This window comes from Martes martes, assembly GCF_963455335.1.
Source record: "Martes martes genome assembly, chromosome: 11".
In the NCBI taxonomy this organism is placed as follows: Eukaryota; Metazoa; Chordata; class Mammalia; order Carnivora; family Mustelidae; genus Martes; species Martes martes.
This window is the reverse complement of record NC_137899.1, coordinates 96024259-96046842: the sequence shown is the minus strand read 5'-3', so window position 1 is coordinate 96046842 and position 22584 is coordinate 96024259. Positions and strand designations below refer to the sequence as shown.

General features: G+C 41.1%; 2 protein-coding genes across 2 annotated transcripts; both read left to right on the top strand.

Annotated features, from left to right (window-relative positions):
* Nucleotides 1-316: 316 nt before the first annotated feature.
* Nucleotides 317-4886, top strand: LOC308352508 (serine protease 1-like; the record flags this gene model as incomplete). The annotated part of the gene is made up of 5 exons (XM_080818753.1): nt 317-356; nt 2339-2498; nt 3291-3544; nt 4066-4202; nt 4737-4886. 5 exons carry the CDS (start codon nt 317-319, stop codon nt 4884-4886), a joined length of 741 nt encoding a protein of 246 aa, XP_080674879.1.
* Nucleotides 4887-14600: 9714 nt separating this feature from the next.
* On the top strand, nt 14601-20883 carry LOC308352400 (putative inactive serine protease 58; the record flags this gene model as incomplete). Its single annotated transcript, XM_080818656.1, has 5 exons — nt 14601-14640; nt 15445-15601; nt 17145-17395; nt 20224-20360; nt 20734-20883. 5 exons carry the CDS (start codon nt 14601-14603, stop codon nt 20881-20883), a joined length of 735 nt encoding a protein of 244 aa, XP_080674782.1.
* Nucleotides 20884-22584: the final 1701 nt, after the last annotated feature.

The following is a 22584-nucleotide window of genomic DNA, read 5'->3' as shown; positions in this document are numbered from 1 at the left end:
GGACACCCGTAGCTCCATTCTGTGAACTTAGTCCAACTTACTTCTCTGTTATGGGGAACAAATCATACCAGGTGGGTTTATTACTTCCATTCCCATAAACTTCTGGAAAAGTAGACAAAAGCTAATGTTTAAATCTGATACTGAATTATCTTCAGTTTTTCACAGAATTCAATTCTAAACTTGGATCAGTGTGTTTCCAATAAAATCAGTTTTCTGGCACCCATGGCCATGGGTGTCAATGTCAGACCTGGAGGTATAAATAGCTGTGGATGAGAGACGTTCATCCCACTCCCCAGTCCAGTTCCAGGGAGCAGCCATGAAGACCTTCATCTTCCTTGCCCTGCTGGGACCTGCTGGTGAGTCTATAATAATAAATGATTCTCTGTGTGTCCCTGATATTTTTGTTTGCAGTTTGTACTCTGGAAGACAACAATGAATGTGGAATAGAAATTCTGTACTCAAGAAGCTTAAAATATTGAAATGACAGTGTATATAGTAGTCCCTTATTTTCTGTGGTACCTACATCCACTCCCGGTAAATGCCTTAAGCCACAGATAGTACTGAACTCTATATATACTACGTTTTTTTCACCACATATACATACCCATGTTAAAATTTAATTTACAAACTGGGCATAGTAAAGGATTAACGACAAAACTAATAATAGTTTAGAACAATTATAACAATGTACTATAATAAAAGATATGTGACAATGTTTTTCTGTCTCAAAATATCTTATTGTACTGTACTCACCTTTTTTAAAATTATTGTGTTATGTTAGTGACCTTACAGTACATCATTAGTACTCATCTTTCTCGTGATGATGTGAGATGATAAAATGTCTACCTGACCAGATGAAGTGGGGTAAATGATGCAGGAATTGTGATGTACTGTTAGGTTAGTAATGACCTTTGGAAGAATCATCAGAAAATGGATCATCTGCTTCCTGACTCTGGTTAACCAAGGATAACCAAAACCAGCATAAGGGGAGGGACTACAGTTCTTCAAAAGTTTATACATAATTAAATCTCCCTTGTTGGGGAAAGATGATAGTGAGCAAGAGTACTTAGTGCAGAAAGTATAAAGAGACAGAAATTGCCCTGAACTTCAAGGTAAAATCTATGGAGAAAGAGAGAAGAGGAAAGGATAGTTCCACATTAAGGAAATGTTGTTTTGACCTTTCTAAGCATTTGAAGTTAATCATTGGGAGATAAAATTGGGACTAGTGACTAGTCTTGGGCTCACTGAAGAGGCTATGAAGGTCAAAGCCAGAGTCTCCTCTACACCAACAGACATCTTCACAGGGATCTTGACAGGTGAAGGTACTTCATATCTCATGAGTAAAAAGCTAGGGGCTGGGTTTTACAACATCCTCGCTAACAAAATCTCTCTGGTGAAAAATAACATATCATTTAATCATCAGAAGAAAGAAAAATGTCTGTTTCTGGCTTTTTATACTACTAAATTTTATACAAATCTTACAGTGAAACTTTCCTGAATTGGATGAGTATAAATTCAATACATTAGTCTACACATGTGGAAATATCTTTCCCAAAATTTTACTTTAAAATACTTGAACAATAGGGTATGTATAATACAATCATTGACTTTGGAAGCCATACAAATCTTAATAATTCAGTGGGCAGACTTTAGAATGCTGAATAAATTTTAAAATGTTGGAAAGAAAATGGAGATAAGGGGAAATGTTGGAAAGGAAACCATATAATATTCTGTTAAATCATGTCATGAAAATTTGAGGCAAGAACCAAAAGAGAAACTGGGGGAACGAGAGTACAAAACTCCCAATTCTTTCTAGGCTGGAACATTCTTAGGTGGCTTCTAAAAGCTTCCTTTTTGTATGGGGTTATCTACCCTATACCAACTATCATAAATAAACTTAAGCATGGTTACTACAAACTTTATTGAACCTATTTGCGTGACTGCTGAGCAAAGTTTTGTTTGAAAAGTATTCTTTATACCCTTAGATAGTAATGTTCAGGGCATTTATTACATAAAGAGTCTCTGATCCAGGTGTGTTTTTGTGTGTGTGAAGGTGTAGTATATACATTTAAAAAAAGTATGTTTATCAAATTTAAAGCATAAATTTAAAAATTACATACTTATAATAGTATAAGTTGGGTATGTTTTAAAAATAGAATAATGAGATTTTGAAAAAATATCATGTAACAATTATGCTATCACCATTTCCTGATTATGTGTGACAGGAAAACATCTTCTCTTTTCTGGCTAATCTGCAAAAACTTAGCGGTAAATGGAAACTACAAGATGGATCTGATCTGTTTAACTGATTTAAAAAGTTTCCACTTTTCCTTGTCAGTTGCTTTCCCCATCGATGATGATGACAAGATCGTTGGGGGCTACACCTGTGAGAAGAATTCTGTTCCCTACCAGGTGTTCCTGAACTTGGGCTACCTCTACTGTGGTGGCTCCCTTATCAATTCCCAGTGGGTGGTGTCGGCAGCTCACTGCTACAAGCCGTAAGTAACCAATCCTCACGTTCCTGTTCTCTCAGATCAGCTCATGCCCCAGCAATGCCAAAGACCTACTCAGGGAAAACTACACAGTTATGCTTGAGGGTCAGGCATTCAGATCTAGGAGGCTAATCATTCCCCTAAGGCACTCAATGATATATGGAGGGAATTTTACATGTAAAGGTAAACTTAGAGTTCCCTGATGTCCTTCCAAATGATGGTACCAAAGACATGGGGGTGGGGGAAACTAGTGAGTGATGAAGAATACTTAGAACTAGCTTAAGATCATGAATCAATAAATACTCTTAATCATTACAGCTCAACCAGGGGGGTAAAAAGGTATATGGAGGTAATAATTCACATGAAGCTTCCAGTACAACATTGAAAATAAACACAGTTCATTCTGCCCCCTTAAATTTCTGTCATGCCTCTGATTCCTGGTGCATCTTCCCAGAATAATACATAATCTCACCAGAGGAGGAGTAGCAGGTGCTGAGAAGTCACCTCCAAATTCCTGTTTCACCTGCCATCATATTATTGGCATCACTTAGTCATGGGAACTAAACATATCTAACTTTCTAACAAGATGGTGGGCTGTGAGTCTGTAGTGGTAGGGACACCCATGTAAGAGTTACCGTCACCTGCACCATGTCAGGTAGAGCTGCCTTAATGCACAATTATCTATATGTGGAAATGTTTGCAGGGTATAGCATTCATGCTGATGTTCATGACTGGAGTGAACTGGGAAAGGGGAAAAGCTCAAGTTGTCCTTAAGGAACTTTATGTCCTTTAATCCAGCCAAATCCAGGTGCGTCTGGGAGAACACAACATCGCAGTTGTTGAGGGTGATGAGCAATTCATCAATTCAGCCAAGGTCATCCGCCACCCCAGATACAATGAACAAAACTTTGATAACGACATCATGCTGATTAAACTGAGCTCACCCGCCACCCTCAACTCTCGTGTGTCTACTGTCTCTCTGCCAAAATCCTGTGCGGATGTGGGTACCCAGTGCCTCATCTCTGGCTGGGGGAATACCTGGAGTGTTGGGGGTAAGTGTCACCTGGAACAAAAGCACCAAGTCTGGAAATCCTAGAAGTGAAGGACATGTAGAGGTTCAGTTAGTCTAAATTGTCACTCAAGGCAAGTTTCTCAGAGGAACGTTTGTAGATATATGGAATCTTAGCAAGATGCCTTTGCTGGAAACACAACAAAAATGAGCTATGATAAAGATGGCAGATATTCAATTGAAGTGTGATTAGTGATTTGCAAAGAAGTAGAAACTGAGGAGGTAAGCACAACAGAGGGATTTGGTACAGCCTAAAGCAGAGACCTGCTTGAGAAAGCGTCTCTAGATTTAAGATCTGTAGTCACTGATGCTAACGTCAGAGAGAACAACTTGCTGATTAAAACTGTTTGGAAGTCATTTCAGATAACAATTGTTGTTTCAAAATAGAAGATACTGGCAATCTGAGACAGTAGCGATGGTGGTGGGGGGGTGGGGGAGATTGAAAGAAAATTTCCAGGAATCCTGTGGGAAATACTTCTCCATTTTTGCTCTCGTGCCCATCAGAAAATTTTCCTGATGACCTGCAGTGTCTTCAAGCTCCCATCCTCTCTGACAGCACTTGCCGCGATGCCTTCCCCGGCAGGATCAGCAGCAACATGATCTGTCTGGGCTACATGCAGGGTAGAAAGGACGCTTGCCAGGTCAGTTCCTTTGTATTCCTTCCAGTCAAACATCATGCCATTCCACAAAGTTTCCTTCCCCAAAACACAGATTGAAAAGCTGTGTTAGGGATGGATTATAAGGGACCTTGGACAGATTTGGGATCAAGATTAATTTTCTTTTTGAGACATTAATGGCTAGGACCAAGAGTAAAAAGATACACAGAAGATGATGTACAAACAGGACATCCAGGTGCCCTGCAGAGGAGCAATATCGTAGAAGGAAGCTTTCTGTAAAAAGGCACGGCTAGCTGGGCAGCGTTGCATTCATCAGTCCTCACCTCTTCTTGGTCCTGCATGCCTGCCACTAAGAAAAGAGCAGAACCAGGAGGAGGGAGGAGAAAGGAGAGGCATGCAGTCAGAGATTGAGAGTTGGATTTCCAAGGGAAGGGAAGGTCCTTCCTAGAGAATTAGCAACCTGGGAAAAGAGACCCAGGGTAATGGAGAAATAGAATTTTGCCTTTTTCCCATTTTGGCATAGTTGGGAGTTCTTACTGCCTCTTCCTTCTTGCACAGGGTGACTCTGGTGGCCCTGTGGTCTGCAATGGAGAGCTCCAGGGCATTGTCTCCTGGGGTATTGGCTGTGCTCAAAAAGGCAAACCTGGTGTCTACACCAAGGTCTGCAACTACGTGAGCTGGATTCAGGAGACCATTGGTGCCAACTAAGCATGTAAGCATGTGTACTGCTCTATGCACCATTCTCTTGGACAATTTCACTTCCAACGATGCCTGAAACAGTATCTAAAATTTAAAAAAAAAACAGTATCTAAAATAAAAATGTATATTCCACATCACATGTGTCCAAGAACTTGCTTTGTATTTATGAACTTTCTCTCCAACTCTCTGCTGCATAAGAGGGTGGACATGGAATTGAACAATTACACAAGGAATTAATTGGAGAGGTTATGGCGTGATTCATTATGCCTGCTCAGAATGAATTTAGTGATCACCTACTCTCTGCTAGGCTCTGTGTGGTCTGTTGAGGGTACAAGCATGGATAAGCTTAGAGGTCACTGTTACCATCACATTTTGAACAGAGGATGACACCAAGGTGCAGAAAGTGAAATTCAACTGCCCAAAGTCCTTTGGCAAGCTCACAGTCAGGCAGAGACCAAGCTCCAGCTATCCTGATTTCCGATGCATTGCCATTGCGATGACACCACAGTCTTCTTTTGTGCTCTAATCTATCTGAAACTCAGTAAGGCTAGATGAGGAAAACCACCAGGTGGAGAAATTTTTATAGATTATTGATTTCCTGCATTCTCCTAGGTTTTACTGACCTATGTGTTCTCTAAGATCTTTCTTGTTTTCCCTGTGGGGTTTTATTGCTATAATAGCCATGATGTGTGCAGGTAGTCTGTGCCCCTCTTCCACCACCAGCCTCTCAAATCTCGGGCCAAATAATGTAGTATTTTGAACTCTAAGAAAAAGGAAGTGCAAATGCATGTACATTTGCAGGAAATAGATCTATTACACCAAGTTCGTAGAAGATTTGGCTACATTTTGGCTTGGAGTATAAGTCATAGCACAGGATTCCTGTGCATATGCAGTATGGATCCAGGAAAAAGATATCATGGGATCTGAGCATGGAAACCCTGGAGCAGGTGGAGGAGGTTTGAAAGGGAGAAATGTTCCCAAACCTCCTTAATAAGGTGAAGAAGGGATATTAGCTTAGTCAGTTTAGACCGTTATAACAAAAATGCCATAGACGAGGTGGCTTAAACCACAAACTAATTTCTCATGGTTCTGGAGGCTGGGAAGTCCGAGATCAAGGTGCCATTGAAATAGTGGGGGCCCACTTCTGGTGTGTAGATGGTGGCCTTCTCATTGGGTCCTCACAGGGCAGAGAGAGGGCTCTAGTCTCTCCTTAGAAGGACACTAATCCCATCACAGGGGCTCCACCTTTATGTCCTCATCTAAACCTTGCAAAGGCCCTGCCCCATAATACCATCCCACTGTGGATTAGGGTTTGAGCACATACATTTGGTGGGGGGACACAATCATGCAGTCCATACAGGGTATCTTGGAAGAGGAAAGTATGGGAAGGTACACACTGCATCACCAAATTTCTCTTCTTCTGTAACTCTGGATGGCACGTTCATAGGGAGCAGTCTTGAGCCCTGAATATTGCCTTGTCAATGCCACCAGGATGGAGCCCTAATTCCTTTTCTTTGCATTAAAGTCTCCTAACTATTTGATCATAACTAAGCTGTCCTGTCTTATTTCCATAGTTCTCATTGAATTGCTTTTATGTTTGTATAGAGCGTAAATTAATTTCATACATAACTCCTCTTTGTTAAAATAGGTAGCTATAGATCTACCTTAGCTAAACACGTCAGGCTTCTGTGCAGAAACAAATGAGCTGGACGATTCTCCTGTTTCCTCTGAAATGCTTTCTATTCCACTCCATCACCACCATCAATATACGCCTACCCATCTCTGCCCAAGTAGAGGGCAGATTCAGAGACCTGGCAGGCTAATGAGATAGATAAAAGGTGGGAGATCAGGGCTGGCCTGAAGAGAAGTATGAAAACAAACAAACAAACAAAACAAATCCTATTTCTTAATACCATTCTATAGTCCCTTTTCAGCTTCTCTTATCACCTTCTATTGCCTTTTTAAAATCTAACCCTTTGTAATTTGTATATTTATATTAAAGTGTAAAATCTGTACACTCTTTGACCCAGCAACTTCACTTCTAGAACTCTATCCTATTAAAACATGAAAACAACCTGAGGGTTTTGAAGGGGCGGGGGGTGGGGGGGTGGGGGACGGTTGGGGGAACCAGGTGGTGGGTATTAGGGAGCGCACGGATTGCATGGAACACTGGGTGTGGTGAAAAAACAATGAATACTGTTACACTGAAAAGAAATAAAAAAAATTAAAAAAAATGCATGTAAAAACAAAACAAAGTATACATGGGAGTGTAGCATTTAGAAGTCATTCGGTTGCAAGGAATAGAATATCCAGCTCATTAGGTCTTGCATTAATGGAAACTTAGAAATGAGGAAAGCTTCAGGGATGTTGTGATTCAGCAATGCAAAAATGTCAAGGAGCCAATTTACTCCTGGCTCTGCCCTGTGCCTTACTCTCATTTACTGTCCTTTCTGTCACTTTATCCTAGGGATAAAGCCTTGTGATCAAAAAGCCCTCAGGGCCCTACTTTCCTTGTCTGTATCCAGGGAAAGAGATAAACAAAGTTGCTCCCAGCAGATCTAGAAACCTTCTTTCCCAGATAGGCCCAGCAGACATCATCATATTGTATGTCTTTAACTGAATCTGGTCATTTGCACAACCCTGAGCCAATAATCAAATGGGACTATGCTAGTTAATTTACAAGGAAGTGACATGGCATGGCATCAGAGCTAGGGATGGGCTTTTCATGCTGCAAGAATCTTGGCCTACGTGGTATGTGTTTGATTAACTGAGTAGTTTTAAGATTAGTCACCAAGAAGGGGAGGAGTGGATATAAAGGAGGAGACCACAATCTCCACTAGAATAATCTACGGTGCTTGTCGATATATCGATATATCGTCTAGGAAATCCTGAAAACCCAGAAACAACTCAAATGTTCATTTAACAGAGGACTGAGTAAACCTGGCACATCCCTCAGTGGAGACAATGTAACTATTCTGTTCACTTATTCAAACACTTACTCAACAAATACTTACTGAAAACCTACCATGGGTCAACACTTTTAAAAATGCACTAAAGAGACAACAGAAGAAAACAGGCAAAACCCTACCTTCACGGTATATGTATTCTCTTTGGGTAAACGGAAAACTAATGAATAAGACTGTAGAGTACATTGCTGTTCGATGCAAATGCTGCAGGAAGAGAAACTGGATAAAGGGGAGGCTGACTGGAAGGCACAGACCTGCTTCTAAACTCCAGTGGACGTTTGAACAACATGAGGGTTGGGGCACCGACATCCTGCATAGTCAGAAATCCTTGTGTAACTTATGACTTCTGCAAAGCTTATCTACTAATAGCCTACTGTTGGCCAGAAGCCTTACTGATAACATAAACGTTTGTTTAACACATATTTGGTATGTTATATGGAGTATATACTATATTCTTACAATAAAGTAGAAAGAAAGTATTTTAAGAAAATCATAAGGAGGGGCGCCTGGGTTGCTCAGTCATTTGAGTGGCTGCCTTTGGCTCAGGTCATGATCCGTAGGTCCTACAATCGAGCCCCACTTTGGGGTTCCCTGCTAGGCAGGGAGTCTGCACCTCCCTCTCCCATGCTCCTCCCCCTGCTTGTACTCTCTCACCCTTTCTCTGTCAAGTGAATAAATAAAACTTTTTTTTTAAAAGGAAAATCATAAGGAAGAGAAAATTCATTTGCATTTCTGTACTGTAAGAAGTCCACAAATAAGTGAACCCATGCAGTTCAAACTTCTGTTTGAACTGCATGGGTTCTGTTGTTTAAGGGTGAACATTGTAATCAGAGAAACACATAAAAAGACCTATGAAAACATGGGCTCCCAGGTAGCTCAGCTGGAAAAGCAGCTGACTTGTTTTTTTGGCTTAGGTCACGATGTCAGGGTCCTGGGATAGAGCCCCACATTGGGCTTAGTGGGGCATCTCCTTGAGGATTGTCCCTCTCCCTCTAATTCTGTCTCTGCCCCATCTCATGCTCTGTCTCTCTTGCTCTAAAATAAATAACTAGATCTTTTTTTAAAAGTCTTATGAAAACATACTGTAATTTGAAATAAGCCACTATATAGAGTCAGAAGAGATATCTCTCACCAACATATATTTACTACAAATAAATCCTTAATTCAGAATTCCGTAAGATCCAGGGAAGACATGGTATTTTGGGGGCAAAACTAAGGAAATATATAAAGAGGTAACAATCTGAGATTAGAAACAACTACCTAAAGTCAAAAGTGTTTTTTTCTTGCTATGTCTAATCATAGTACAGACGAGTTCAGTTACTTCTCACTTCCTCCTGAGAACTCCAAGATGGCTTTCAACTGTCAGCCTCATGGTTATGACCTTTTGTAGCTACGTAAAATAAAGCAATATCTGCACAAAGAAGTGCAGCTCCTTGAGTAAATTTTTTTTCATATAGGATAGATAGCTCTTTGCATAAATATTTTTTCCCATATAGGATAGATAAGCTTGTGGAAGTTTACTTCGTATTGGTACACACCATAATCCACTTGTTGGTTTTCCATTAACAAGCAGAGAATTTCAGCACATGCTCAAGATGAATTCATCTGAGAAAATTTGCTTTAGTGAGACAAATAGAAGCCTCTTTAACCCTAGAAATCTTATTTAATTCATTATTTAAAGGTGAACTATTATCATCATTCATCTTTTATAGCAAGTGATTTTGGTATCAAATTAAATTTTTCAAAAGCCTTTAGTTATATTTTTAAAGATTTCATTTATGTATATATGTATGTATTTATTTATTTGACAGAGAGAGAGCACAAGCAGGCAGAGTGGCAGGCAGAGGGAGAGGGAGAAGCAACTCCCCACTGAGCAAAGAGCCTGACCTGGGGTTCAGGCCCAGGTTCCTGGGATCATGACCTGAGCTGAAGGCCGATGCTTTACCAGCTGAGCCAGCAGGAGCCCCAACTTTTCAAAGGCCTTTAAAAAATAAAGATATTTAGTTACTATCTTAGTATTATCTTAGTTATACTTTTAAAGGTCAATTAAGAAGTTCTGTCTTCAATAAATGGTGCTGGGAAAATTGGACAGCTATATGTAGAAGAATGAAACTCGACCATTCTCTTACACTGTACACAAAGATAAACTCGAAATGGATAAAAGACCTCAACGTGAGACAGGAATCCATCAGAATCCTAGAGAGGAACATAGGCAGTAACCTCTTCGATATCAGCCACAGCAACTTCTTTCAAGATATATCTCCAAAGGCAAAGGAAACAAAAGCGAAAATGAACTTTTGGGACTTCATCAAGATCAAAAGCTTCTGCACAGCAAAGGAAACAGTCAACAAAACAAAGAGGCAACCCACAGAATGGGAGAAGATATTTGCAAATGATAGTACAGACCAAAGGCTGATATCCAGGATCTATAAAGAACTTCTCAAACTCAACACACACAAAACAGATAATCATGTCAAAAAAATGGGCAGAAGATATGAACAGACACTTCTCCAATGAAGACATACAAATGGCTATCAGACACATGAAAAAATGTTCATCATCACTAGCCATCAGGGAGATTCAAATTAAAACCACATTGAGATACCTCCTTACACCAGTTAGAAAGGCCAAAATTAGCAAGACAGGAAACAACGTGTGTTGGAGAGGATGTGGAGAAAGGGGAACCCTCTTACACTGTTGGTGGGAATGCAAACCGGTGCAGCCACTTTGGAGAACAGTGTGGAGATTCCTCAAGAAATTAAAAATAGAACTTCTCTATGACCCTACAATTGCAGTACTGGGTATTTACCCCAAAGATACAGATGTAATGAAAAGAAAGGCCATCTGTACCCCAATGTTGATAGCAGCAATGGCCACGGTCGCCAAACTGTGGAAAGAACCAAGATGCCCTTCAATGGATGAATGGATAAGGAAGATGTGGTCCATATACACTATGGAGTATTATGCCTCCATCAGAAAGGATGAATACCCAACTTTTGTAGCAACATGGACGGGACTGGAAGAGATTATGGTGAGCGAAATTAAGTCAAGCAGAGAAAGTCAATTATCATAGGTTTCACTTATTTGTGGAGCATAACAAATAACATGGAGGACATAGGGAGATGTAGAGGAGAAGGGAGTTGAGGGAAATTGGAAGGGTAGGTGAACCATGAGAGACTATGGACTCTGAAAATCAATCTGAGGGCTTTGAAGGGGCGGGAGGTGGGGGGTTGGAGGAGCCAGGTGGTGGGTATTATGGAGGGCACGTATGGCATGGAGCACTGGGTGTAGTGCATAAACAATGAATTCTGTTACACTGAAAAGAAATTAAAAATAAATAAATAAATAGAAATTATAAAAATAAATAAATTAATTAAATAACCACTGTACAGTTGAAGAAACTGAATCACAGAGAAGTTAAGGAACTCAGTGTCACGCAACTAATAGTGCTGAGCCCATAGCATTTGTTCCTCAGCACTCAAACATAATATAAAATTTCACCTTGTTTTGTTAAAAAAAAAAAAGAAGTTCTGTCTCATTTAACGGATAGAAATGCAAAAGTCTTTACTTAATCTTGGAGATAGTCATGTATTCTGAGCAACTTAGTCTCATCGTTGTTTAGCTATACCCCATCTCGGCTATGGACTCTGCCGAACCATAGTCTTATCATATGATCCAACAATCGAGATGAAAACTTATCTCTACACACAAAGCTTCATATGGATGTTTACAGAAAATTTATTTGTAATTGGCAAAACTTGGAAGCAACCAAGATGCTCTTCCATAGGTGTATTGATAAATAAACTGTGGGACATCCAGCCAATGGAATACGATTCAGTGCTAAAAAGAAATGAGCTATGAAGCAACAAAAAGACATGGAGGAAACTAAGTACATATCACTAAGGGACAGAGGCAAACTGAAAGAGCTACATATCGTATGATTCTAACAATAAAACATTGTGGAAAAGGCATAATCATGATGTCAATAAAAAGAATAGTAGTTTCCAAGGGTCAGAAGTGAGGCAAAGCATAAACAGGCAGAGCCCAGAGGACTTTTAGGGCAGTGAAAATACTCTGTATGATACTCTAATGACACATGTCATAGTAAACTATGGACTTTGAAGGATAATAATGTGTCAATGTAGCCTCATCCTTTGTAACAAGTGAACCACTCTGGTGGGGATGTTGGTAATGGGGGAGACTACGGGGTATATGGGAAATCTCTGTACCCTCCTCTCAATATCGCTGATAACCTTAAACTGCTTGCTCTTTAAAAAAAAGTCCAAAATTATTAACTATTTTTTGTTTTGTGAAAATTACAGAGAATGGACTGAGCAAAAAGTATTGCAATGCTGGCCACACTAACAGTGGACAATGCTAAGTGGAGTTATAATTAGTGAGTTTCATACTTCTGTTGTTTTTTTCCCTATATTTTTCTCAATAAACATGTAATAGATTTTACAGAGCAGATATATTGTTTGTATTTAGTGAAATTCCCAGGCTGTTTGCTTCACAAAACTTAGTCATAGCCCTTACCAACTTACAAAAGTCCCATCACCCACATTCATGTCTGAGAAGGAAGCCAGCTGAGAATGAGTGCAGTGCAGGGCAGGCTGGGATTACGACCGGCTCCACCCTCATCCTCCCACATCTGTTCAGAGTCTCACATTCGTCACTGTGTGTCACGAGCCAAACACAGTTACAATGAGAGGGCAGAGTAATTTATTTCGGGGGAGAGAGCTATATTAGACTGTGGACACCTGTGCTCCAGATGCCCTCATGGTGCTCAATAGCCCGGAATCGTTGACTTAAGGAGCAGCATGCCTCAGGATAGGGCTGAGCCAAAATGCACAATTCTGTGAACCAGAGACATACTGAAGGTTTATTCCTTCTTAGTATTCAGAATTCATTCCTCCTTGTTGCAGAGGTGAAAAATACAATCATCATCAACATCATCATGATCAGTACTTATTAAGTTTTTTCAATGTGTCACACCATTCCTACATACTTTCAAGTAATATCCAAGCCTTGCAACTATCCAAGAAATAGGCACAAATATTCCTCCTTACATGAAGCTTAAGAGGTCAACAGTTTTTTTCAATGTATGACAGCTGTGAGTCTTGTTGCCAGGAATCAAATCCTAGAAGCTAGACCTCAGAGTCCATGCTCTTCACCACTATACAGGACTTCACAAAAATATTTGTGCATTAGGGAAGAAAGGCATCCCCAGAAGCCTGGAAAATGTGGAGATACTAAAGTCTCAGTCATTTCATTTAATAAGCATTTATGTAGCATTTCCTATTTCCCATTAGAACTCACTGTTGTAAACACTTTAAAATTAGAAAATCTGAACAGATCAGTGAGGAGTAGAGATTGACTCAGTAATCAAAAATCTCCCAAGAGAGAAAACCCTCACTGGCAAATTCTAGTGAACATTTAAAGAGAAATTAATACCAATCCTTCTCAGACTCTTCCAAAAAGAGGAGGGAACATTTCCAAACCCATTGTAAGAAGCCAACGTGAGTCTGATACCAAAGCCAGAGAAGCAAGGATATGGCAAGAAAACTGTCTCTGTTGGAACCCACTTTTGTCTCATATCTCTACAGGGGGTAGAGTTCCCACATAAGGCTAAATTAAAACAGGAGTGTAGCACATTGGAGAGTAATAAATGTCAAAGACAAAAACTGAACAAGTAAGAAGAATGATTTTATTCAGACTATTGTAGTAAGAGCACCCCAGATCCAAAGATCAGAGTGTCTCAGCAGGATGGTTGTGCCTTAAGACTTCTATAGGGAGAAATAAACATGTTTACAGGTGGGGAGTTTTGTAGTTGACAAAAACAACTGTTTTCAGTCAGGGGACTTCTCAGTCAGCTGAACAAAAAGTGTTTTCTCTGTGTTTAGCCAGTTTCAGGGGAAAAAGGAATTCTAAGCTTAGCTAATCACTCATGAGACAAAGAATGGGGAGTTCGGAGAGGGGAAAGGTCTGTGTTTGGTTTTGTCACAGGTAAACAAGGGAGTCATCCCAAGTTTTATGGGAGCCACAAGAAAGAGTGGCAAAGTCTCTAGTAACTCCTGTGCAGAAGGTAGTTCTTTGTGGTAAGCCATTTCCCTGAACCCAAAATTCTGAGGATTTTTAACAGTCACTGTTTCTGGGAGCACAGGGCTCAGATGAAGTTCAACATGTCAGAGGAAATCCGGAGATTCAGTCTGAGTCCTGACTTTGCCAAAAACTTCCATGAGGACCACAGCTTCCTCATCATGAAAATGGGGAGCAAGAGATGGTTTATTAAATTTATTTCTAAATAAATTATCTGAATGTTTGGTGAGTCTCTACGAATGGCAGAGGGACCCTTTAGAATAAGGGAGATGGCAAATGAGGGTGGCAGGGAGGGACAGAGTCACAAAGGGAGGATGGGACAACAAAGAAAGGCCATGTCACAGAGAGGGGAGGAAAAATGTCAGCAGATACATCAGAACTCCTGAGATACCTGCGGTCAGAGAGGAGGCATCAGGTGCTTGAACTGGTTTGCTTCTTCCTCTTTCATCCTGCATCAGAGACAGTGCCAAGCTGGGCATCATATAATTGGGTTTTGAGCAGCGCTAGTCTCAAGACTGCTATGAGATCCTTGCTTCTTCCTCTAACCCCCAATTAAAGTTTCTGCCCAGCTGTCGTGGCCAAGGACACTTGGACTAAAGACTGGGACGGTTTGCAGCTTGATCCAACTAGTGCACTTCTGGCAAGATTTGTGCCTGCTATGAAGCCCTGTCTCATTTTCACTCTTCTAAGCACAGCTGGTGAGCAGCTGGCCTTGGCTTCCTGGAGAGGGATAGATGGGGTGGGTCAGAAGGAGAAGTAGGTAGCCACAACTGAGGAGACAGGAAGGGGTGGGCATTTCTTTCAATTAACTGTTGAAGGAAACAAAAGGAACCACTCCATCTGCTGACTTATCCCATCAGGGTGCTCTCACAGTCCCTCTGAGCCCTGTGGTCATGGCAGGATAAGTCACTATAGTGCTCCACTCTCTCCTGAGACTCAAGTGTGGGATTTTTTGGACTGCCACTTTTTCTGGCCAGCCACTTCGCCCTCTGGGCAGGTGGACCCAGAGGAGTGTGCAGGGAAGGCAGGTGGGTCAGGTACACTAGAAGCCTTATATCCCTGCCCCAAGCCTTTCCATCCCTCTCACTGACAAAGTCAGGTGGTACGTAATTATGACTTTCTTGTTTATTTGGCAAAAGTTAGTTAAAAATAATGTTTTGAAAAAAAATACATTGGTTTGAAAGGACTAATGCATCCCCCCCCCCCGCCCATTTTTGTAATATACCACACTGCCAATCAGGGTTTCTGATCAGTGCATGAGTTAGTCTCACAGAATTTTAATATATTTCCATCTCAAACAAAGACATGTGTCAAGGTCCCTAGTGCGTATAGCTTTGGTGACATGTATGATTCCCTTTGATTTTTAAAAAGATGTTTAAAATAATTTGTAGTCCCTGGTATTATCTTTAAAAGCCTTAGGTCAGAGACAAACTACCCTAGCCAACTCTTGCCTCTCATTCTGTTTGACTCTCTTTCTACCTGTGACTCTATTAATTCTTTAGGAGTTATTCTGGCCACAGACTCTAAAGATGATGACCCGAACTTACTAGAAGATTTTACTATTCCTTACATGGTCTATCTGCAGTCCAGATCAGAACCCTGTGTAGGGTCTCTCATTCACCCTGAGTGGGTACTGACAGCTGCCCACTGCCCCTTACCGTAAGTATCCCTTTGCTCCTGGGAGCTGGGAGGAATCTGTTTAAACAAAAGCAGGACTGGTGTGGCATCCCAACCAGTCTTAATGACATTCCAAGGGAACTGGAAGACCAGCGAAGAGAGAGGATCTCCTTCCCAATAGGAAAAATAACACCCATTTGGGTGGTTTAGGAGGAGATCGATAGGAAGGTATCAGGAGACTCTCTCATGGAGAATAAATAATATTCATTCATTCAACATTATTAGGCATTTCCTACATCTAGGAACTGTTTAATGCACTGAGAAAAGAGCAAAGGAACAAGATGGAAATAAATGTTCTCTCCTGAAGCTTACATTCTGGTAGAGGAGGTAAGCCAACCCAAATAAACACCCAAAAATAAAACACCAAAGAATGGCAAGTTATAACATCCATGAATGAAACCAGAGATCTGCTCTAGGTAAGGTGGTCATTTCAGGTCACTTTGAAGAGAGGAGACCAGCAGGAAGAGGAGGGGGCAGCTGAATGCATAAAGCCTGGGAGAACATTCCAGGTAGAGGGGACAGGGTAGGTAGAGTCCCTGAAGTAGTGAAAGTATTTGGCCAACTTTAAGACCAATGTGGACTATAGTGAGTAGGGGCATGCCTAAAGGGTGAGGGGAAGAGTCAGGCAGAAGCCACAGGATGCAGGGAACAGGAGAAGGACAAGGGAACACTGCACAAAGTCCTGCTCTCTCTTGTAAATCTGTGTCCCTGCTGTGACTGCATGAGAATGTGCTGTGTACCTGGGACCTAATCAGAGTTTCAAGAGTCTACAAGGCTCACTTAAAACTCAGTTCTCAGCCACCTGGTCATTCCAGACCATTTAATCAAACACAGATGGACCCCCTGCTCTGCACATGGTAAGACATACAAAGGAAAGATAGTTCATCCCCTCCAAGAATGGGGATTGGAAAACTTGATGTTCTTTTCTCAGCCAGATCTAGTGCATGAACTGTTTTTAGTAGGAAATGGTGCTTGTATCTGTGGCACGATTGGACTCCTGGTGATGAAGTGGGTGTGTTTGAATGTGTCCAGGAAATACAATGGAAAATCATAATGGGAATCCTGATAGACTAAGAGCCTTGGGGATCAATGATAAAGAAGGCAGCACATTGCAAATATAGTGACATGGGCTTGAGAGGGGCTAGGAGGTACCTAGAATATCTAGAAATGAAGGGTATTATACACTTGCTCAAGCACTGCTTGAGACAACATGGTAAAGGCACATCTCTATTACTTGCCCACTCAGATTTTCCAAATCTTAGTACCAATAATAAAACTAGACTGTACCGAGTGCACTCTAGGTGGCTGATACATGTCAGGTTTTATATATACACCGACTCTAGACCCTAATACAACAACCCCGTAAACTACTAGTACAATTTGACAAACCAAAGCAGGTCACTTCAGTTCTCAGGTACAAGAGGGGAAATGAAGATGATTGGGGAGGTCACTTCTGACATTTGTTGCCACTCTGACAATTCTGTGACCTTCTCTTTCCCAACTCCCTGCCCTCTTTCTTCCAAAGCATTAAAATCCGACTGGGAGTTTATCAACCCAGCATCAGAAATAAGAAAGAGCAGATACGGAATTACTCATTGATTATCCCCGCCCCTGAGTTCAAGGCACGATCTCTGGAGAATGACCTGATGCTGATAAAACTGTCCAAGGCTGCTGCACTCAATTCCCACGTGGGGACCATAGCCATATCTATGGAGCCCTTAACATTTAATGATTCCTGCTTTATCCCAACCTGGACTTGGAATGAATACAAAAACCGTAAGTGTTTGAATCTGTGTTCTTCATCCTGAGGAGGTTTTGGAGCTGGGAAAAAATGTGGAGGGATATACTTGAAGGGAATGTTTGCCATGAGGTAATGTTCTTGACCCTACAGTGATTATTGCCAGGACCTTATCCTACCAAGATTGTAAGCCAATAAATATCACTCAGAGACTGATACAGAGCAGCCAATCTGACACTAATGAGTGGACAAGGCAGTAACTGTCCTATCTCTAGAATATTCAAGACCAGAGCCCAGAGAACTGAATTCAGGGAACAGTGGAGGAACTAGGAGTCCTCACCCTAAGAACAGTATCAAGGTGTCCTGTGGGAAGCTGGCTGACTGTCTCATTGATAGCTGCTGAAAGTCCACCACACGATTCATCCAACAGCAGCGAGAAAAACAAAAACAGAACATACGGTGAGGTGACAGAGGACACTTCCCACCCCCTGCCACAGACAACACAGCCTATGTTGATGATGATACACTTAAGCAGACCCTGAGAGATGAGGGTAGCTAAGGGAGCTCTTCCCACCCACAGAGTGCAACTCTCATACCTACTGCTTTCCCCAAGAGCTCCCCCCCTCAGAGGTGGACATCAGGGTGTGCACAGGGGGGTTGATTTTGATTATGAGATACTGTTGGTGTCTCTCTGGCCTTGACCTACCTCTGAGAAAAATTGCCACAGACCCTGTTGCCGGCATGCATGCCACCAGCCTCTGAGCTCTCTTGGCATGGGCAGAGAACATACAGTCTCTGCGGGAGCATGTTTTATCAAGGGCACTTTGTGAAGAAAGTTGCTTTCTTACACATTTGTTGGTTATTGGTGGGTCTTTACTTCATGTGGCTGCTAAAAACCTGTCATACTCTCTTTAGGGATTGTCAAAGGATAATGGGGCCACCACTCAATATCTGAAATGAAATGATAAAGCTAAATTTATTAATGATTCTAGTAAGGAGGAGCAAAGCTGAGCAGACACCAGTCTTACTGAGCAGAGCAGAGTACTAGGCCTAGATGGGGTTTGGGGAAAGCTTTTGGCACAGAGTTTGGAGGACTTTCAGAGGCCTAAAAGGGTTTACATCTGTAGGGGTGTGGTGGTGGTTCATTGTTTGGCACTTTCAAGCATGTTTGTTGCAGGGGGTCATATTGGCTGATTTTATTTTATTTTATTTATTTTTTTTATTAAAGATTTTTATTTATTTATTTGACAGAGAGAACACAGCTTCAACAAGACAATCAATGTCACCTTTGTAAAATCAGCCAATCTGGGGGTGCCTGGGTGGCTCAGTGAGTTAAGCCTCTGCCTTTGGCTCAGGTCATGATCCCAGGGTCCTGGGATGGAGCCCTGCATTGGGCTCTCTGCTCAGCGGGGAGTCTGCTTCCCTCTCCCCCTCTGCCTGCCTCTCTGCCTACTTGTGATCTCTCTCTCTGTGTTCACTGATGCAATTGTCGTGACATTAATCAGGTTTACACCCAGCACTGATGGCCCCAGAACAATCCATCTGTCCCATAAAAACAAATAAAAAGTGGGAGTTTTATATTCTCAGTATTTGGCAGCTTCATTTTTAATTCAGAAGAAAATTTCTGGGAATCTAAGTGAATATATTTTCTTTTTTTTTTTTAAGATTTTATTTATTTATTTGACAGACGGAGATCACAAGTAGGCAGAGAGGCAGGCAGAGAGAGAGGGGGAAGCAGGCTCCCTGCTGAGCAGAGAGCCCAATGCAGGGCTCAAACTCAGGACCCTGAGATCATGACCTGAGCTGAAGGCAGAGGCTTAACCCACTGAGTCATCCAGGCGCCCCGTGAATATATTATCTGAAAAAATTGAAGTCTATGATTTTTATCCTTGACTTTCAAGTCTTATTCAAAGTAATTGCAAAAGTAATTTGTTACATACTGTTTGAAAACAAAATAAAATCATAGAAAGGTTTTATCACATGGGTTCTGCATGTCAGAATCATAGTGACAAACTAATTCTGTAAGCTCTTTGGTGTAAGAGTTTGGATGTTTATTAGGAATTCATTATTTCAAGTGCTTGGTTACTTTCACCTTGTTTATTCTACACATTTCGATTCAAGGTTAAAAACCTAAAACTGAACATAACTCCCCTCTTTCTTTTTTGACTTGACACTTTCTGTTTTAGGACATCAGGTTGATACACTACCAGAAAAATCCTGCTCTGTAGGCAACACTAGGGTTAGTTTGAGCAATCTCTAATCAGTTTTTTATTGCCTTCCTCCTTGTCTCTCCCCACCAGAGATTAGAATTATATTGGTTAGTAATCCTTGCATTCTGAGGTTAACAGTAGCGTAACAATTACAATGAGGGAGATGAACACTGTGACTTCTTTGGGGGAAATATATATGTATCCTTATACACACACATACACACACTATAAATAATCCATTTATAAATGATCTATTTCATTAAAAAAGCAGCTTTAGACACATTAAAAAATAGTTCCTCCCTTTGTGGTTAAATGTAAATGTAAAAATTAAATGATTAAATATAAAGAAGTTGAAGTAGATGCCAAATATAAAGATTTCTTAGGGACAATGGGTTTGTGTCTGTTTTCATGGTCATTTATAACCTTCTGGTGGGTTTTCAAAGTTTCCTAAATTAGGCCGAGGAGATAGAGAATGACAGATCTGTTGTCTGATGTAAGGAGAACGTCATGATCTGAATCTGCACCTCTGACATAGATACTGAATGAGAAACCCTCAGAAGGATGGAATGTGTTTACAAAGTAAACACAAGTCATCACAAGAGTATGTGTGACAAGCACAGTAACCATGGACTTCATTTGTCTTTTTTTCCCCATAGTTAGTGACCCTGACATCCTGACATGGATAAACCAGCCTTCTCATCCCTTCGATTACTGCAAGAATATGGTAGGAAATAGAATGGCAGTACACATCATGTGTGTGGGAAAACCTTTGAACATCATATCTAAAGTCAAGGTATTTTTCCTTTCTTCAGATAGAAAGATTGCAAGGGGTCCATGAAGAGGAGAGGTGATTGTAGAAAATCAAATGGTGCTCATCCAAAAGGCCCGGGGTCCCTTTCTTCACCCCCTAGGTCTTTGTGTTGGTCATTAATTCCTCTTCCTTCATTTTATAGTTCTCGGTAGAACTATTTGTCATTTCTCCTCCTGCTTGCACTCAGGTTGGGCTCAAGCTTGAACCAAGAAAAGTGAGATCTAGGTGGATGTGAAGAAAGGGTTGTTACCTTTCAAGAAAAATGAGTCTAGTCCTTTAGATGCCAGGTCTTTGAATTTATTCTTTTTCCATGAGGACAAAACAACATTGACCTCCTGTTCTCTCTCTCTGGCAGGAAGTCTCCGCTGCTCCAGCCATCTGCAATGGGAGGCTGCATGGAGTCTTGTCCTGGGACAAAGGAAGTGTCACCCTGGGAAGTGAAGCATTCTTCACAGAAGTCCATCACTATGCAAGATGGATCATGAAAACTATTAATACCCACTGAGGCTCTGTTCCTCTGTCCCCCAGGGAAACATCTTCATGATTTCTGTACTGAACTCACAACTCTCTTGATCTTTCTTGTTCTTGGATAGAATCCAAGTAGAAAACGTTCAGTAAAAAAAAAAAAAAAAAAAAAAAGACGCTAAGAACTCATGCTTTGACCACCAATCTCTTTATATGTTAACTGCCAGCATGATGAGAAATGTAGCAACATGCCTGTCAAGTGTTCATTCCTTTCAAAAAGTATTGAGTTGTCAGCTCCTTAGCAGACATTGTATATGCTAGGGACACTTGAGAGACTATGACCTACACTTGGCCATCAAGCAGCCAGTTATAACACCGTATGGCTATTGTTAAAATGGAGATAAGAAGTAAGTTTAAGGAGAGCAGAGAAAAAAAAAAATTCCAGGTGTCACAGTGGGAGGACATTTCACCAAATAGGCAGACAAATTAGGAGAGAATATTGTAAATCTGAGGGAATAGTTAAGTAAGTCAGAAAGTACAAAAATGTGGCATGTTCTGGAAAATATATCTAAATAAATAATACTAGAGGGTAGAAAGTAAATTGTCTGCAGGGGAGCAGGCCAGATGTGATAAAAGATTATTATTTATAGTTGAGCAAGGTTTAGATTGTGAAGGGCCTGACCTGCTTGGTGAAGGAATTTAGATTTTTATCCTGTTGGGATCAGAGGGAGGTGTCATTAAAACTTCTATGGTAGAACCTCATCAAATTTCTGAATTGGGAGATACCGAAGAAGCAGAACCTGTAGAGTTTACACGTATTGACTGTGAGTAGAAAGAGAATTGTCTGGAATAATGCCCAAGTTTCTGACTTGGACATCTGTGTGATGATGGTTCACAAACATAATATGCAGAGAACCAATATTTTCATGTGTAAAGTGTCAGAGCATAGTCATGAGCAGGAAAGATAGGCATGTTATACTTGAGATCTTTGAAGGACATGGAGGTGATCATGTCTAGCACACAGCTGGAGACAAAGATCTAGATCTTAGATAATGTCTGGGCAATGACAATAGGGGAGTTGTATATTTATGTGCTAGCCGTGGACTTCAGCAGAGTCTGTGCTAGTGGGCAGAGCTCTGAATGATGCTCAGTCCCTCTCTTGCCCTAGCATAGAGTGGAGAGATGTATACCACCCAGGACCCATTGACCAAGACACCTAAAAATATGGAATTGAGAGGATTCCAAATGACCCAAAAGTATGGGTCCACAGTAAGAAGCCATGAAGTCACAAATAGGTCATCTGTTAAGAAGGGAAAGAGGATCAGAGAGGGTCAGTGAGTCGAGAGAGAATAATGACAGAAGGAAAAGACTTTACAAAGAGGGAAGAGATTTGGCATCCCATGAGAGAGGTGGTGAATCCATGCAATTGTAGAGATTGCCGGGGAGGGGAGAAAGGTTGGTTCCGAGACATTGATATACTCTGCTTTTCCTCCTCCACCAAAGCAAAAAATTAAAAAAAAAAAAAAAGCTGGATTGTGACTAAACCCATAGCTTTTCCTGACACATAAACAAAAAGAATCAAATTCTCAACTTGGGATACTAAGGCCAAGTTTAATTCAAGATGTTTCCTTTTCTTGTCATGTTGGCCATCCAATGCACAAGTCCCTCTGTTTGCCTGTCTTCTCCAGCAGCCTTGCTCCTAGTTTCTCCCTGCTTCCTGTCTCTGATTCACTCACTACCC